The following is a 19,015-nucleotide window of genomic DNA, read 5'->3' on the forward strand; positions in this document are numbered from 1 at the left end:
TCAGAATGTTTTTTTATCCAGAAATATACTTTTTAAATACATGTCTTCTAGACCAATGAATTACTATTCACAAAACATCACAGAAATCTCCTTTCACTTTGCACATTTTCTTGAAAGACTAACAAATATAGTCTTCCTAGTAAAATATACAATTTTGTATCCTGTACCAGGTGTAATTTGATGCTATTCATACAGATCAAGTCATAATATAACAGGACATAGGAGTTATCACATCTGAAAATTAATGCATTACAATATAAGAAGAACTCTCTACAGATGCTGTCTAGTCTTCTGTACTTATTGTGTACTACATGTATGTCAGGTAACAGATAATGATAAAGCATTGTTTACACTTTTATGACAGATTTGGTGATAAATCATTGTTTACACTTTTATGACAGATTTGGTGATAAATCATTGTTTACACCTTTATGACAGATTTGGTGATAAATCATTGTTTACACTTTTATGACAGATTTGGTGATAAATCATTGTTTACACTTTTATGACAGGTTTAATGATAAAGCATTGTTTACACCTTTATGACAGATTTGGTGATAAATCATTGTTTACACTTTTATGACAGGTTTAATGATAAAGCATTGTTTACACTTTCAGGACAGGTTTAATGATAAAGAATTGTTTGCACTTTTATGACAGGTTTGGTGCCAGCCAGTGCAGAAATTGTACACCCTTTTGTTCTTGGATGTGAAACAAAAAACTCCAAAATAATTCAGTTATGTCTGATGACGGTACAGAGACTGATCTCACATGAGGCCTTGTCTATGGTAAGGATATCTCACGTACTTTTTTATACTGGACATTCAGTCTGTATAAAGTATACCAGTGTTTGACCATCAGTTAACAGAATATTGAAACTGAGTCAAAATTCATTTTTAATCAAGTTGCTTCCAGCAAATTACAAATTTCAGAGGTAAGATTTTTACTGAAGATAATACTAGTCTGAAAAGTTCAATCTTCACACTATGTTAATCAAAATGGAGATGTAATTGAAACTGTGTAAATTGAGTGTGCAGATGTAATTAAAACTATGTAAATTGAGTGTGGAGATGTTTGTTGTAGACCGCAGCTAACAGTGTGATACAGATGTTATGGCAGCTGATGGAAGCTGGTACAGAGGAGCTCAAACTTCTCCAGACGGCCATACTTCTTATCACTACAAACTCTGTAGTACAGCACGAGTCACTTGCTAAAGTAAGTAATATATGCTTCAAGGGTTAGATTATTTCATCCTTTTAGTTGGTGTAGTGTGTAAGTGTTGAGTATTTCATCTGCAAATCTGTACAGTAAGAATGTTTTGGGTGGTCACTGCATATAATAAAATGCCTAACAACTATAAAATTCAACACATGAAAAGTTTATGCCTCCAGATGTCCATACTTAACTTTCTCCGACGTTTGGACAAACTTTTTTCCAGAAGACATATGCAGATGATGACTCTTCATTGGCTGTTTTCTCTCTCTTTTTATTGGACAGATCTGTGGTGAAATTGTATACTAGTTTAAACAAGAGGCCCATGGGCCCTTAACTGTCACCTGAACTCTGAATATTTCAGTAAATTTGACACTTTTTTCTTGCCCATTAGCTCTCGGGGTCAGTCAAGGCCAACATGTGCCTACTATCTAACTGCCATCCTATACTGATAATTCTAACCATGTTACAATGAACTCCAATAGAAATTCATCAAATGATAGACACAAATGTGATTTCCATATATAGACTACTTGAAAGTTTAACCTCTCCCTAGTGGCAGACATGATACCCCTATGTCATGATATTCACAATTTCCCTAAGGCCCTGAGGACCCTTTTATCTATGATCTATGAAGAGCATTTATTCTACCTTATCTTAAAAAGAAGTTTTTGAAAGTTCAGTCAATTTAACCTTTTTTGGCTCCAACTACAGGGCCCTCGGAGTCAGTCATTGATAACATACCATCTTTTTGCCCCACCCTCTGTCCCCTAGGGACTGGGAACCATATAATTCACTTGTTTGGTTGACCTTTAGCCATGGGAGGTTTCCACAGAATTTCATTGAAATTGGTTCAGAGTTTCGAACTTTTCTGAAAAGTCTAAAATGTTAATTGTATATTGATGCATGAAACATGACAACAGATGAAAGGCAGTTAGAATAGTTAAGACCTTGTGTCAGGTGACCTTATAACTAGTTATGATTTCTTCAGTGAGGAAAATTCAATTGTTTTGTAGGCATTGGTGCTGTGCTTCAGACTTCACTTCACTAAGGATAGCACGACTATCAACACTGCAGCAGCCATCATTAAACAGCTTGTTAGTAATGTGTTTGAACGAGTCGCTGTGGAGGATAGAGTCCAGTCACAGGGTAAACTACTGTACAATAACTATTTCTGTAGATACTACCAATCATAAAGAAAGTAAATAGACTACCAATCTATTTCCTTTTCTTCTCCTCCTCCTTCAATTTCCTCCAAAGTATCCATTTCCTAAGATAAAACTATTATATCCCTCAGATAACTTAGGGCTTGCTCCCATCTCCAAATATTTTTTCTGAAGACAGAACTATTATATATCCCATCTCTTGGGACTTGTTCCTGTCTCTAAATATCCATTTCCTGATATAAAACTATTATATCCCTCAGATCACTTAGGGCTTGCTCCCATCTCTAAATATTTTTTCTGAAGACAGAACTATTATATATCCCATCTCTTGGGACTTGTTCCTGTCTCTAAATATCCATTTCCTAAAGCTATAATGTCCCATCTGTTACCATCTGCTCAATTTCAAAATATTTATTTCCTAAGACAAAACTATTCTGGATGTCCTAATAAATTTTTAACACCTCATAGCAATTAACCCCATTGAAATCTGCCCATGTATGCTTACATGTACTACTGATGGTATAGTTATCTCCCTTCTTTGAATCCAAGGTGAAAAAGATACAGACGGAGAAGTTCCACTGTATGACTAGTTGTGAACGTTGCATGGAAATAAGATTTTGGTTAGGATTTTTAAAATCACTTATATTATAATGATATCTTACAGAACAAAGATCCCCTTTGAACACGGAGGAGCTGAAGGTAGGAAGCAGGAATGCTCCCAAGTCTCTGAGGCCCTGTGCTGGTGACGCCTACCTGTTATTCCAGGTACACTCCATTATACTTCGAATTATTCCAAGTCAATAATAAGAAGAGTTGTTTTCATTGATAAAAAACACCTTTTTTGGGTGTGAAACATACTTTTGACATATTTAAATATTATGAATATTATATTATAATTCACACAGGATATTTACACTTAAATACAAATTGAGTTATATACAGTATAGCCAAAAAGATTTAAACTGTAAAGTTAATGAGTTTTACAAACACACATAACCAAATATCTACAAACAGATTATTGTGTTGCACACTGAAGCTACATTCGTTCATTTATCCTATAATTGTAGATTTATAGATTGACATCACCACATTGAGTGTGTTATAGCCGTGTCCATTACCAGACTTAAATGATTTACTTGTATATTTTCTGTTTGGTATCAGGACTTGTGTCAGCTGGTAAATGCGGACCAGCCATTCTGGTTGGTTGGAATGACCGAGATGACCCGGACTTTTGGACTAGAACTATTGGAGGCTGTCCTGACATCCTTCCCCACGATTTTCCTCCAGGTACACTCCAGATTCCTCGACTTTTGACCTTTGACACTGTAGTATTTTTGTTGATCAGCTATTAAACATTTTAAGATCTTAAATGACTTTATTGGAATAGAAAGTGACCTAGGTGAATTGTCTTTAAAAGAAATGTTTGGTATCTCAATACTAATATTTTAATTACTGTGTTTATCATTGAGAACTCCTCTGTTCTGATCCACATGCAGTAGATCGGATTGAAACAGCTCGTTACTTTCAGAACCCACTGTATGGAAACCTTCAGAACCCACTGTATGGAAACCTTCAGCTTAAACTAATTTTAAAAGAGATTGTCATTACTGCTTTTTAATTGTGTGGGAAAAAATCATCGATACATTATTGAAAAAAAACAAACATTACTTAGAACTTCTTATCAGTGATATATATATAATCGCACCACAGTACTCAGGACATTGAAATTTCTGCTATGTACATATGAATTGTGTGTTGTATGGGTCTGATAAAGTGATCTCATAGCCTTTGTTTACACATATTAGGGAGTTTTCAGTAGATTGTTCTGTAAAGGGAGTGATTGATGATGTTCATTTCTGTAATAAAAATGTTTTTTTTTCTATTCCAGCATCAAGAGTTTAGTTTCTTGTTGAAGGAGCGAGTGTGTCCCCTCGTCATTAAACTATTCTCTCCGAGTCTTAAGTACAGACAAGGGTTACCTGCCCCTCCTTCCCCAGTCCCTGCAGAGAAACCATACTTCCCTATTGTGATGAGGCTACTGAGGATTGTGTCAGCCCTGATAAAACATTTCTACAAATTATTGGTCAGTCAATTATATTTTTACAAGTTATCTCTGAACACTACGGTAGACATTTTACTTTTTTCGAATAAATATTGTGATTGATTTTGTACTTTTGTATTTCTGGCATCCACCTGTAGGATACATATTTTACTGGCATCCACCGGTAGGATACATGTATAACTGGAGTCCTCCCGTAGGATACATGTATAACTGGCGTCCTGTAGGATACATATTTTACTGGAGTCCTGTAGGATACATATTTTACTGGCGTCCTCCTGTAGGATAGCTATTTTACTGGTGTCCTCCTGTAGGATACATATTTTACTGGCGTCCTCCTGTAGGATACATGTATTACTGGTGTCCTCCTGTAGGATACATATTTTACTGGCATCCACCGGTAGGATACATGTATAACTGGAGTCCTCCTATAGGATACATGTATTGCTGGAGTCCTCCCGTAGGATACATGTATAACTGGCGTCCAGTAGGATACATATTTTACTGGCGTCCTCCTGTTAGATACATATTTTATTGTCGTCCTCATGTAGAATACATATTTTACTGGCGTCCTCCTGTAGAATACATATTTTACTGGCGTCCTCCTGTAGGATACATGTATTACTGGCGTCCTGTAGAATACATATTTTACTGGTGTCCTCCTGTAGGATACATATTTTACTGGTGTCCTCCTGTAGGATACATGTATTACTGGCGTCCTGTAGGATACATATTTTACTGGCGTCCTCCTGTAGGATACATATTTTACTGCATGGCGTCCTCCTGTAAGATACATATTTTATTGGCATCCTTCAGTAGGATACATATTTTACTGGCGTCCTCCTGTAGGATACATATTTTACTGGTGTCCTCCTGTAGGATACATATTTTACTGGTGTCCTCCTGTAGGATACATATTTTACTGGTGTCCTCCTGTAGGATACATGTATTACTGGCGTCCAGTAGGATACATATTTTACTGGCGTCCTCCTGTTAGATACATATTTTACTGGCGTCCTCCTGTTAGATACATATTTTACTGGCGTCCTCCTGTAGGATACATATTTTATTGGCATCCTCCTGTAGGATACATATTTTACTGGTGTCCTCCTGTAGGATACATGTATTACTGGCATCCTGTAGGATACATATTTTATTGGCATCCTGTAGGATACATATTTTATTGGCGTCCTCCTGTAGGAAACATATTTTACTAGCGTCCTCCTGTAGGATACATATTTTATTGGCGTCCTCCTGTAGGATACATATTTTACTGGCGTCCAGTAGGATACATATTTTACTGGCGTCCTCCTGTAGGATACATATTTTACTGGCGTCCTCCTGTAGGATACATATTTTACTGGCTTCCTCCTGTTAGATACATATTTTACTGGCGTCCTCATGTAGAATACATATTTTACTGGCGTCCTCCTGTAGGATACATATTTTACTGGCGTCCAGTAGGATACATATTTTACTGGCGTCCTCCTGTAGGATACATATTTTATTGGCATCCTCCTGTAGGATACATATTTTACTGGCGTCCTCCTGTAGGATACATATTTTACTGGCGTCCTCCTGTAGGATACATATTTTACTGGCGTCCAGTAGGATACATATTTTACTGGCGTCCTCCTGTAGGATACATATTTTACTGGCTTCCTCCTGTTAGATACATATTTTACTGGCGTCCTCCTGTAGAATACATATTTTACTGGTGTCCTGTAGGATACATATTTTACTGGCGTCCTCCTGTAGGATACATATTTTACTGGTGTCCTCCTGTTAGATACATATTTTATTGGCGTCCTCCTGTAGGATACATATTTTACTGGCGTCCTCCTGTAGGATACATGTTTTACTGCATGGCGTCCTCCTGTAGGATAGCTATTTTACTGGTGTCCTCGTGTAGAATACATATTTTACTGGCGTCCTCCTGTAAGATACATATTTTACTGGCTTCCTCCTGTAGGATACATATTTTACTGGTGTCCTGTAGGATACATATTTTACTGGCGTCCTCCTGTAAGATACATATTTTACTGGCGTCCTCCTGTAAGATACATATTTTACTGGCGTCCTCCTGTAAGATACATATTTTACTGGCGTCCTCGTGTAGAATACATATTTTACTGGCGTCCTCCTGTAGGATACATATTTTACTGGCGTCCTCCTGTAAGATACATATTTTACTGGTGTCCTCGTGTAGAATACATATTTACTGGCGTCCTCCTGTAGGATACATATTTTACTGGTGTCCTCGTGTAGAATACATATTTTACTGGCGTCCTCCTGTAGGATACATATTTTACTGGTGTCCTCGTGTAGAATACATATTTTACTGGCGTCCTCCTGTAGGATACATATTTTACTGGCGTCCTGTAGAATACATATTTTGCTGGCGTCCTCCTGTAGGATACATATTTTACTGGTGTCCTCCTGTAGGATACATATTTTACTGGCGTCCTCCTGTAGAATACATATTTTACTGGCGTCCTCCTGTAGGATACATATTTTACTGGCATCCTCGTGTAGGATACATATTTTACTGGTGTCCTCCTGTAGGATACATATTTTACTGGCGTCCTCCTGTAGGATACATATTTTACTGGCGTCCTCCTGTAGAATACATATTTTACTGGTGTCCTCATGTAGAATACATATTTTACTGGCGTCCTCGTGTAGAATACATATTTTACTGGTGTCCTCGTGTAGAATACAGATTTTACTGGCGTCCTCATGTAGAATACATATTTTATTGGCGTCCTCCTGTAGGATACATATTTTACTGGCGTCCTCCTGTAGGATACATATTTTACTGGCGTCCTCCTGTAGGATACATATTTTACTGGCGTCCTCCTGTGAGATACATATTTTACTGGCGTCCTCCTGTAGGATACATATTTTATTGGCATCCTCCTGTAGGATACATATTTTACTGGCGTCCTCCTGTGAGATACATATTTTACTGGCGTCCTCCTGTAGGATACATATTTTACTGGCGACCTCCTGTAGGATACATATTTTACTGGCGTCCTCCTGTAGGATACATATTTTACTGGCGTCCTCCTGTAGGATACATATTTTACTGGCGTCCTCCCTGTAGGATACATATTGTACTGGCGTCCTCCTGTAGGATACATATTTTACTGGTGTCCTCCTGTAGGATACATATTTTACTGGCGTCCTCATGTAGGATACATATTTAACTGGCATCCTCCTGTAGGAAACATATTTTACTGGCGTCCTCCTGTAGGATACATATTTTACTGGAGTCCTCCCGTAGGATACATGTATAACTGGCGTCCTGTAGGATACATATTTTACTGGTGTCCTCCTGTAGGATACATATTTTACTGGCGTCCTCCTGTAGGATACATATTTTACTGGCGTCCTCCTGTAGAATACATATATTACTGGCGTCCTCCTGTAGGATACATATTTTACTGGCGTCCTCCTGTAGGATACATATTTTATTGGCATCCTCCTGTAGGATACATATTTTACTGGCGTCCTCCTGTAGGATACATGTATTACTGGCGTCCTGTAGGATACATATTTTACTGGTGTCCTCCTGTAGGATACATGTATTACTGGCGTCCAGTAGGATACATATTTTATTGGCGACCTCCTGTAGGATACATATTTTATTGGCGTCCTCCTGTAGAATACATATTTTACTGGCGTCCTCCTGTGAGATACATATTTTACTGGTGTCCTCCTGTAGGATACATATTTTACTGGCGTCCTCCTGTAGGATACATGTTTTACTGCATGGCGTCCTCCTGTAGGATAGCTATTTTACTGGCGTCCTCCTGTAGGATACATGTATTACTGGCGTCCTCCTGTAGGATACATATTTATGCTGTCCTAGATTGACTTTTTTGGCAGTATTTATAATTTATAGAAATGTTTCGTGTAATAATTTGATGTCATACCTGTATTAAGAGTGAGAGATTTATACCTGTATTATTTTGTGTTCTAGATGACAGAGTGTGAGATTTATACTTGTGTTATTTTGTGTTCTAGATGACAGAGTGTGAGATTTTCCTGTCGCTTCTTGTCAAGTTTTTGGAGCCTGAAAAACCGATGTGGCAGCGATGTCTGTCTCTTGAGGTCCTTCACAAACTCAGCATGCAGCCAGACTTAGTCAAGTAAGGACTTGTCCCACTAGTTAGATAGAAAAGTTGATAAAGATAAAATTCAATGATTCCAATAATTAAGTTGCTTCATCTGACTTGTTCAGACATAGTATCTTATCATTTGATGTCATAAATCCTTGTCCAGGCTCTTCAGTCAGTAAAACCTTACCCATTGTTATATTACCTTTGTTACAACATGTATGGTTATAGTCGACAAGAATGACATGTCGCATTGACGTTTTCATGGAACAAAAACATTACCTATTGTTACACTATTGTTTATTGTTATAGCATTACCTATTGTTACTGCATAACCTGTTGTTACAGCATTACCTATTGTTACAGCATAACCTGTTGTTACATCATTACCTATTGTAATATATCATTACCTGTTGTTACAGCATTACCTGTTGTTACAGCATAACCTATGGTTATGGCATTACCTATTGTTACAGCATTACCTATTGTTACAGCATTACCTATTGTGACAGTATTACCTATTGTCACTCAAGTTTGTGTGTTTTTTACAGATCTTTCTGCCAGAGTTATGATATGAAACAACACTCTACGAAGATATTCCGTGACATGGTCAATGGCCTGGGAGCATTTATTCAGTCTCAGTTTATGAATCCAACAATCAGTCAAGCAGCCCAGACAGGTATTTATAGAAGTTGTAATGGTAGGTAAGACATGTATTGATAGAAGTTGTAATGGTAGGTCAGACAGGTATTTATAGAAGTTGTAATGGTAGGTAAGACATGTATTTATAGAAGTTGTAATGGTCAGTCAGACAGGTATTTATAGAAGTTGTAATGGTAAGTCAGACAGGTTTTTATAGAAGCTGTAATGGTAAGTCAGACAGGTATTTATAGAAGTTAGTTGTAATGGTAAGTCAGACAGGTATTTATAGAAGTAATGTTTGGTCAGACAGGTATTTATAGAAGTTGTAATGATAAGTCAGACAGGTATTTATAGAAGCTGTAATGGTAAGTCAGACAGGTATTTATAGAAGTTGTAATGGTAAGTCAGACAGGTATTTATAGAAGTTGTAATGGCAAGTCAGACAGGTATTTATAGAAGTTGTAATGTTAAGTCAGACAGGTATTTATAGAAGCTGTAATGGTCAGTCAGACATGTATTTATAGAAGTTGTAATGGTAAGTCAGACAGGTATTTATAGAAGTTGTAATGGTCAGTCAGACATGTATTTATAGAAGTTGTAATGGTAAGTCAGACAGGTATTTATAGAAGTTGTAATGGTAAGTCAGACAGGTATTTATAGAAGTTGTAATGGTCAGTCAGACAGGTATTTATAGAAGCTGTAATGGTAAGTCAGACAGGTATTTATAGAAGTTGTAATGGTATGTCAGACAGGTATTCATAGAAGTTGTAATGGTAAGTCAATCGGGTATTTATATAAGTATTTTACAAATTTTTGGTTAGTACTAGATGAAGAAAAACCATGAGATGTCATTTTGTTCGTTTATTTTCTTACCCACCATTATGTGATTGTGGACTGGATATTGACATTTGAAAAGCCTTATCATATATCTCGGAAAGTTTTTTTTTGTTAGATCTTTCTTAGGCTTCATATGTAGGCTTCCCATGTTATCAAATGATGAAGAGGAAGAAAGAAAGAAGGGGGAAGTAGAGTAAAACATTTTTTTTCATAGGACTGATAAAATTCATTTAATGATAGCCACAAAGATCTCTCTGAGTTCCCTTGTTAACTCAAAGCTCTTTCTGTTTGTAATAATATACTATCATGATGTGAACTTGAATTTCTGTCTGTTTTTCTCTTCTATAGGAATAAAGGCCCCAGACACCCAGGGTACTCCTCCAGCCATGGTAGGGGGCCTCCCTGTGGGTGGAGGTGTGACCCCTCAGCCTGCCTTTATGTATCGAGGAACATGGATACCCCTGGTGATTGTTAGTGGTCAAGCAAGGTCCCTCTAGTAAGTCATACCTTCATACAGGCAAGGGCCTCGTATGTAGTCATACAGAAACACACAGACAAGGTCCTTGTAGTATGTAGTCATACAGAAACACACAGACAAGGTCCTTGTAGTATGTAGTCATACAGAAACATACAGACAAAATCCTTATAGTAAGTTGTCATACAGAAACATATAGACAAGGATCTTGTAGTATGTAGTCATACAGAGGTCTGTTAGACTATAAAATGAATAAGTACAATTAATATATCAATTAGGGAAACCTTCAATCATGATATTTGGCTGATAATCAGTTGAGATGAAGGGCTATCAATGTTCACACACACACATATATATATATAAATATGTATAACTTAGCAACACAAATGATGAAGGAAGACAACTTTTTGACTCGTGCCCTGACCGGGCCTCGAACTCACGATCTACTGCACCCAATCGCCTAGCCAGATATACCCGCAGCTTATACCGCTGCGCCACATCAGCGTTCTTAAAAAAGAACGTTTCAATGGCGCAGTGATGGTCGGCCCGATACCCTGACATGATCATTGTGGAAGTCGTCTATAAGATGATATGAATACCTGGATCGCAATGTATTTACATACATGGATATAAATTATACATATATTATATATATATCTTTCGGTACAACTACGACAGGAAATTTAATTCTATATCTTCGGATCACCAATACATAGTGTATATAATACATTGTGCTAATAAATAGATATATAACTTAGCAACACAAATGTGACATGTTTTTAAATAAATGACAAATGATAGGTTATTAAAAAGTCATTTTTGTATCCATTGAAACCTGTAGTTACATTTCAAAAGTTTACAAAATTCAATTTTAAAAATGAAAGGTGGTATATTTCTGTAAATAGGCGTCGCGCCTATCACAGATAGCCTGATCTCCTCTTACATCAACTTTATATTACAGCCTAGAGATGGCCTCTAAAATCAACTTTATATTACAGCCTAGCGATGGCCTCTAACATCACCTTTTATTACAGCCTAGCGATGGCCTCTAACATCAACTTTATATTACAGCCTAGAGATGGCCTCTAACATCAACTTTATATTATAGCCTAGAGATGCTCGATAAAGTGGAGCCGCCTAGCATTGTGGATGGTTACGGACTGTCGCTAGCCTTCCATTGTCTCGTGGAGGTAGTCACTAGTGTCCAGCACCTGTTACAGGGAGAGGTTAAGGAGGACCAGAAGATTGACGAGCAAAACACCAGTGGTCAACGAGTACTATCAGGTACTGCACATTCTACCATGTCATAGAGAATATATTCCACCAGGATGATAGAGAATAAACACAACCACCGCCATGATAATATATTACACCACAGCCATGATAATATATTCCACCATGGCCATGATAATATATCATTCCACGGCCATGATAATATTTTCCACCACGGCCATGATAATATACTCCACCACAGCCATGATAATATATTCTACCACAGCCATGATAATATATTCCACCACAGCCATGATAATATATTCCACCACGGCCATGATAATATATTCCACCAGGGTCATAATAATATATTCCACCATGGCCATGAAAATATATTCCACCACGGCCATGATAATATATTCCACCACGGCCATGATAATATACTCCACCATGGCCATGATAATATATTCCACCACAGCCATGATAATATATTCCACCACGGCCATGATAATATATTCCACCACGGCCATGATAATATATTCCACCACGGCCATGATAATATATTCCACCACGGCCATGATAATATATTCCACCACGGCCATGATAATATATTCCACCACGGCCATGATAATATATTCCACCACGGCCATGATAATATATTCCACCACGGCCATGATAAAATACTCCACCACGGCCATGATAATATATTCCACCACGGCCATGATAATATATTCCACCACGGCCATGATAATATATTCCACCACAGCCATAATAATATACTCCACCATGGCCATGATAATATATTCCACCACGGACATGATAATATATTCCACTATGGCCATGATAATATATTCCACCATGGCCATGATAATATATTCCACCACAGCCATAATAATATACTCCACCATGGCCACGATAATATATTCCACCACAGCCATAATAATATACTCCACCATGGCCATGATAATATATTCCACCACGGACATGATAATATATTCCACTATGGCCATGATAATATATTCCACCACGGCCATGATAATATATTCCACTATGGCCATGATAATATATTCCACCACGGCCATGATAATATACTCCACCATGGCCATGATAATATATTCCACCACAGCCATGATAATATATTCCACCACGGCCATGATAATATATTCCACCACGGCCATGATAATATATTCCACCATGGCCATGATTTTACTGTAGAGGTATAATCTGTTGATTTTACTGTAGTGGTATAATCTGTTGATTTTACTGTAGTGGTATAATCTGTTGATTTTACTGTAGTGGTATAATCTGTTGATTTTACTGTAGAGGTATAATCTGTTGATTTTACTGTAGAGGTATAATCTGTTGATTTTACTGTAGTGGTATAATCTGTTGATTTTACTGTAGATGAAGAACGAGGCTTACATGAGGAGCTGATCAACTCGTCATGGTGTGGTATGCTGGCAGCAATGTCTCTCCTCCTGGATGCTAGGTATGTTGTATTTCTGGTCACTCAGATAATCTACTAACTGTCGATAACTACCACCTGTCTATAATTACCACCTGTCTATAACTACCACCTGTCTATAACTACCACCTGTCTATAACTACCACCTGTATACAACTATCACCTGTCTATAACTACCGCCTGTCTATAACTACCACCTGTCTCTAACTACCACCTGTCTATATCTACCACCTGTCTATAACTATCACCTGTCTATAACTACCACCTGTCTATAACTACCACCTGTCTCTAACTATCGCCTGTCTATAACTACCATCTGTCTATATCTTCCACCTGTCTATACCTACCACCTGTCTATATCTACCACCTGTCTATAACTATCACCTGTGTATATCTACCACCTGTGTATATCTACCATCTGTCTATATCTACCATCTGTCTATATCTACCACCTGTCTATATCTACCACCTGTCTATATCTACCATCTGTCTATATCTACCACCTGTCTATATCTACCATCTGTCTATAACTACCACCTGTCTATAACTACCACCTGTCTATAACTACCACCTGTCTATATCTACCAACTGTCTATATCTACCACCTGTCTATATCTACCACCTGTCTATATCTACCACTTATCTATAACTATCACCTGTCTGTATATATATATATATATCACTTGTCTATAAGAACCAACATTCAATCATCTGTCTACAACCACATGACTATACCCTTTGATTTTGTTACAGTACTGACGAGAGTGCTACCCAGGCAATCCTGAAATCACTACAAACATTTGCCAACTTGTGTGGTGTTCTACAGATGAACGTACCTAGGGATGCCTTCATCACTGCTTTGTGTAAAGCATCCTTACCTCCACACTATACATTGACCATCCTCAACAGCCAATCTAATGCCCAAGCTGCTCAGCGAGGTATTTATAATATTAAATTATCATCTACCAGAGTTTTTCTTGGATAAACTGTCAGTAGGGTAATAAATCTTAATACCACCTAGTCACTACACAGGCCCCTCAATGGTGTAAATACATCTTAATATCATCTAGTCACTACACAGGCCCCTCAATGGTGTAAATACATCTTAATATCATCTAGTCACTACACAGGCCCCTCAATGGTGTAAATACATCTTAATATCATCTAGTCACTACACAGGCCCCTCAATGGTGTAAATACATCTTAATATCATCTAGTCACTACACAGGCCCCTCAATGGTGTAAATACATCTTAATATCATCTAGTCACTATACAAACCCCTCAATACCATAAATATCAGTAAGGTAAATACCTGTTTATATCACTTAGTCACCATACAGGCCTCTCAGTGTGGTAAATACCTGTTTATATCACTTAGTCACCATACAGGCCTCTCATTGTGATAAATACCTGTTTATATCACCTAGTCACCATACAGGCCTCTCAGTGTGGTAAATACCTGTTTATATCACTTAGTCACCATACAGGCCTCTCAGTGTGGTAAATACCTGTTTATATCATTTAGTCACCATTCAGGCCTCTCAGTGTGGTAATTAAATACCTGTTTATATCAACAAGTCACTTAAAATACAGGACTTCAAGGAAATCATATTTACCCGCAATCTTTCATATTTCATTGCCTTTAAAGAACATATTAGAAACACATGTCACTCACATGCATGGTCAATAAGTGTATGATTGTTTACTCTAAGGTCACTACAGAACGTCCAGTCAGGATCTCCCTGCCCTAGGGCTAGAGGCTGTAGAGAGGAGTCAAGTGGTTGCTGTGGGTACACCCCTCCCTACTGCCTCCCTCCCTGCGGGGGCACACACAGGTCCAGTCATGGTAAGTACTAGGTTATCTGTCCTGGCTATACTTTCTTCACTTTCTAATTCATTCATTGACTCATAATCATCGAAGGTTTAAAGTTTGAATCCAAAGTTCCACTTAGAGTTTTACACTTAAACCAGTCATAGACTCCCCCACACTTAGTCTACTGCATTCACATGTCAAATATTGATACATGAGTTTTATATCCATCAGACAAATTGCTAAAAATGTTAAATGAGGTTGTTAGGCGTTATTCATTTTATGTGCTATGAATATTTAATTAGTTAAAGAATTCATGAAAAGCCCAAGTATATATATCTATGACATGTTTTTAAGAGTACTAATATTATGTTTTGATGATAAACTAGTTATTTTGTGTGTGTGTGTTATCAGTTAACAGCAAAGAACATTCAATGTATGCGGGCATTACTATCAGTGGCTCACTGTCATGGGGGCATTCTTGGGACAGCATGGCACCTGGTGTTAACGACATTACAGGTAAGTCATTGGTACCTTGTGATAACGACATTACAGGTAAGTCATTGATACCTTGTGATAATGACATTACAGGTAAGTCATTGGTACCTTGTGATAACGACATTACAGGTAAGTCATTGGTACCTTGTGATAACGACATTACAGGTAAGTCATTGGTACCTTGTGATAACGACATTACAGGTAAGTCATTGGTACCTTGTGATAGTGACATTACAGGTAAGTCATTTGTACCTTGTGATAGTGACATTGTTTACGACAGCTAAATTATCTATTTATAGAGAACATTGTATATAGTGTGTGTGATAAAGAAACTGAAAATTTAGATCTAATCAATGAAAATTAATAAATTGTGTGACATTCGGTTCACTAAAGAATGTATATCTGCTGGACAGAATAATAGAAAAGCCAAAAGATTATATGAGAGGTATGGTGATGTAATCCTTAAAGAAGACTTTTACAATGAGCGTTGGTATCGTAAAATACTGAGGTCAGGCCTGAATACACAAAAAACTCTAATAATCTAAGGTATAGGTACACAAAAAAGTATTGGAAAATATTTAATAAAGGTATATAAAACCTGTAAAGCAACAACTATTTTAGTACATATTTTAATAATGATGTTGAGGAAAGTGACAGCTATATATCATCTATTGAAGAAGTGCAAGAGTTGTCGAACCTAACAAATGTTTATTTGAATGTATCCATATCTTCATCTGAAATATCCAAATGTGTTAACAGATTAAAAAGTAATAGGCTGTGGGTGACAGATTATAAGGTAATAGGCTGTGGGTGACAGATTATAAGGTAATAGGCTGTGGGTGACAGATTATAAGGTAATAGGCTGTGGGTGACAGATTATAAGGTAATAGGCTGTGGGTGACAGATTATAAGGTAATAGGCTGTGGGTTAATACCTTCGAAACAAATGCATTTAATTGACTCTTGACATTATGGTCCTTTTATATGTCAAAATGTTTGATACCAGAAATATGCCAGATGCATTGCTGGATTGTAATATTATACCCCATTTTAAAAACAAAAGGGATATACATGACACTAAGAACTATAGATTAATCACACAGTCATCTCGGTAAATTATTTGAAACATTTTTTGATATTACATGATTGTAGAGATCTATCTAATTTGGCAGAAAACCTGAAGACCGAGCTACAAGTTTACCTCAAGTTGTACATTTGTATGTAATGCTATATGCCGATGATACTATTCTATAAGTGGATTCTGTTCAAGATTTACAAGCACAACTTAATGCATTTCACACTTATTCCAAAGTATGGCACCTTAAAGTAAATATTGACAAAACTAAGGTAAATGTTTTCGGTAGAGGGACGATGTCTCAAGATATACGTTTCACCATTAATGGTAATGATATAGAAATTGTAACAAGTTTCAAGAGATTAAGGTGTATGATCTATATTATTGCAGCACCTAGTGTGGATACTAGGCCTGAAGCCATCCTCTGGAGGGAGTCTTAAGGTCACTCAGCAGATATCCGAGGGATCTAACGCTGTCATAACAACCGCTGTCATGGCTGACCTACCAGTACTCTCTGCCATGTTGTCACGTCTGTTTGAAAGTTCCCAGTAAGTTGGGTCAACCATTTTTCTTACTTTGTATCAAACAATCAATTACTATACATTCTTTATTTATCGTAAAATGTACTGCTTCTCAACCCAGACTATATCCTATTTGTCATTTGACAACAACAAAGTTTTTATTTTGTAAAATGTACCTTTCTATCACCCCAAAAAAAACCAGTTAGTCTGTGGGTATCACTGTGGTTATCTCCTATAAACCAGTTAGTCTGTAGGTATCACTGTGGTTATCTCCTATAAACCAGTTAGTCTGTGGGTATCACTGTGGTTATCTCCTATAAACCAGTTAGTCTGTGGGTATCACTGTGGTTATCTCCTATAAACCAGTTAGTCTGTGGGTATCACTGTGATTATCTCCTATAAACCAGTTAGTCTGTGGGTATCACTGTGGTTATCTCCTATAAACCAGTTAGTCTGTAGGTATCACTGTGGTTATCTCCTATAAACCAGTTAGTCTGTGGGTATCACTGTGGTTATCTCCTATAAACCAGTTAGTCTGTAGGTATCACTGTGGTTATCTCCTATAAACCAGTTAGTCTGTGGGTATCACTGTGGTTATCTCCTATAAACCAGTTAGTCTGTGGGTATCACTGTGGTTATCTCCTATAAACCAGTTAGTCTGTGGGTATCACTGTGGTTATCTCCTATAAACCAGTTAGTCTGTGGGTATCACTGTGGTTATCTCCTATAAACCAGTTAGTCTGTGGGTATCACTGTGGTTATCTCCTATAAACCAGTTAGTCTGTGGGTATCACTGTGATTATCTCCTATAAACCAGTTAGTCTGTGGGTATCACTGTGGTTATCTCCTATAAACCAGTTAGTCTGTGGGTATCACTGTGGTTATCTCCTATAAACCAGTTAGTCTGTGGGTATCAGTCTCCTATAAACCAGTTAGTCTGTGGGTATCACTGTGGTTATCTCCTATAAACCAGTTAGTCTGTGGGTATCACTGTGGTTATCTCCTATAAACCAGTTAGTCTGTAGGTATCACTGTGGCTATCTCCTATAAACCAGTTAGTCTGTGGGTATCACTGTGGTTATCTCCTATAAACCAGTTAGTCTGTGGGTATCACTGTGGTTATCTCCTATAAACCAGTTAGTCTGTGGGTATCACTGTGGTTATCTCCTATAAACCAGTTAGTCTGTGGGTATCACTGTGGTTATCTCCTATAAACCAGTCAGTCTGTAGGTATCACTGTGGTTATCTCCTATAAACCAGTCAATCTGTGGGTATCACTGTGGTTATCTCCTATAAACCAGTTAGTCTGTGGGTATCACTGTGGTTATCTCCTATAAACCAGTTAGTCTGTGGGTATCACTGTGGTTATCTCCTATAAACCAGTTAGTCTGTGGGTATCACTGTGGTTATCTCCTATAAACCAGTTAGTCTGTGGGTATCACTGTGGTTATCTCCTATAAACCAGTTAGTCTGTAGGTATCACTGTGGTTATCTCCTATAAACCAGTTAGTCTGTGGGTATCACTGTGGTTATCTCCTATAAACCAGTTAGTCTGTGGGTATCACTGTGGTTATCTCCTATAAACCAGTTAGTCTGTGGGTATCACTGTGGCTATCTCCTATAAACCAGTTAGTCTGTAGGTATCACTGTGGTTATCTCCTTTAAACCAGTTAGTCTGTGGGTATCACTGTGGTTATCTCCTATAAACCAGTTAGTCTGTGTGTATCACTGTGGTTATCTCCTATAAACCAGTTAGTCTGTGGGTATCACTGTGGTTATCTTCTATAAACCAGTTAGTCTGTGGGTATCACTGTGGTTATCTCCTATAAACCAGTTAGTCTGTGGGTATCACTGTGGTTATCTCCTATAAACCAGTTAGTCTGTGGGTATCACTGTGGTTATCTCCTATAAACCAGTTAGTC

The 19,015-nt window shown here is 37.6% G+C and overlaps 1 protein-coding gene across 1 annotated transcript in view; it reads left to right on the forward strand.

The window, feature by feature from the left end:
- The window catches only part of LOC117331398 (protein MON2 homolog), a 620,780-nt gene that overhangs the window by 2,799 nt on the left and 598,966 nt on the right, over positions 1-19,015 (forward strand). The window contains exons 3-17 of the mRNA XM_033890102.1: positions 661-788; positions 1,084-1,215; positions 2,229-2,361; positions 3,043-3,143; positions 3,540-3,665; positions 4,267-4,461; positions 8,467-8,591; positions 9,110-9,237; positions 10,386-10,533; positions 11,621-11,796; positions 13,129-13,213; positions 13,943-14,127; positions 14,903-15,036; positions 15,415-15,519; positions 16,963-17,120. Of these exons, the coding sequence (XP_033745993.1) occupies positions 661-788; positions 1,084-1,215; positions 2,229-2,361; positions 3,043-3,143; positions 3,540-3,665; positions 4,267-4,461; positions 8,467-8,591; positions 9,110-9,237; positions 10,386-10,533; positions 11,621-11,796; positions 13,129-13,213; positions 13,943-14,127; positions 14,903-15,036; positions 15,415-15,519; positions 16,963-17,120 (2,059 nt within the window). The remainder of the gene's footprint in view (positions 1-660; positions 789-1,083; positions 1,216-2,228; positions 2,362-3,042; positions 3,144-3,539; positions 3,666-4,266; positions 4,462-8,466; positions 8,592-9,109; positions 9,238-10,385; positions 10,534-11,620; positions 11,797-13,128; positions 13,214-13,942; positions 14,128-14,902; positions 15,037-15,414; positions 15,520-16,962; positions 17,121-19,015) is intronic.

This window comes from Pecten maximus, chromosome 7, assembly GCF_902652985.1.
Source record: "Pecten maximus chromosome 7, xPecMax1.1, whole genome shotgun sequence".
In the NCBI taxonomy this organism is placed as follows: domain Eukaryota; kingdom Metazoa; phylum Mollusca; class Bivalvia; order Pectinida; family Pectinidae; genus Pecten; species Pecten maximus.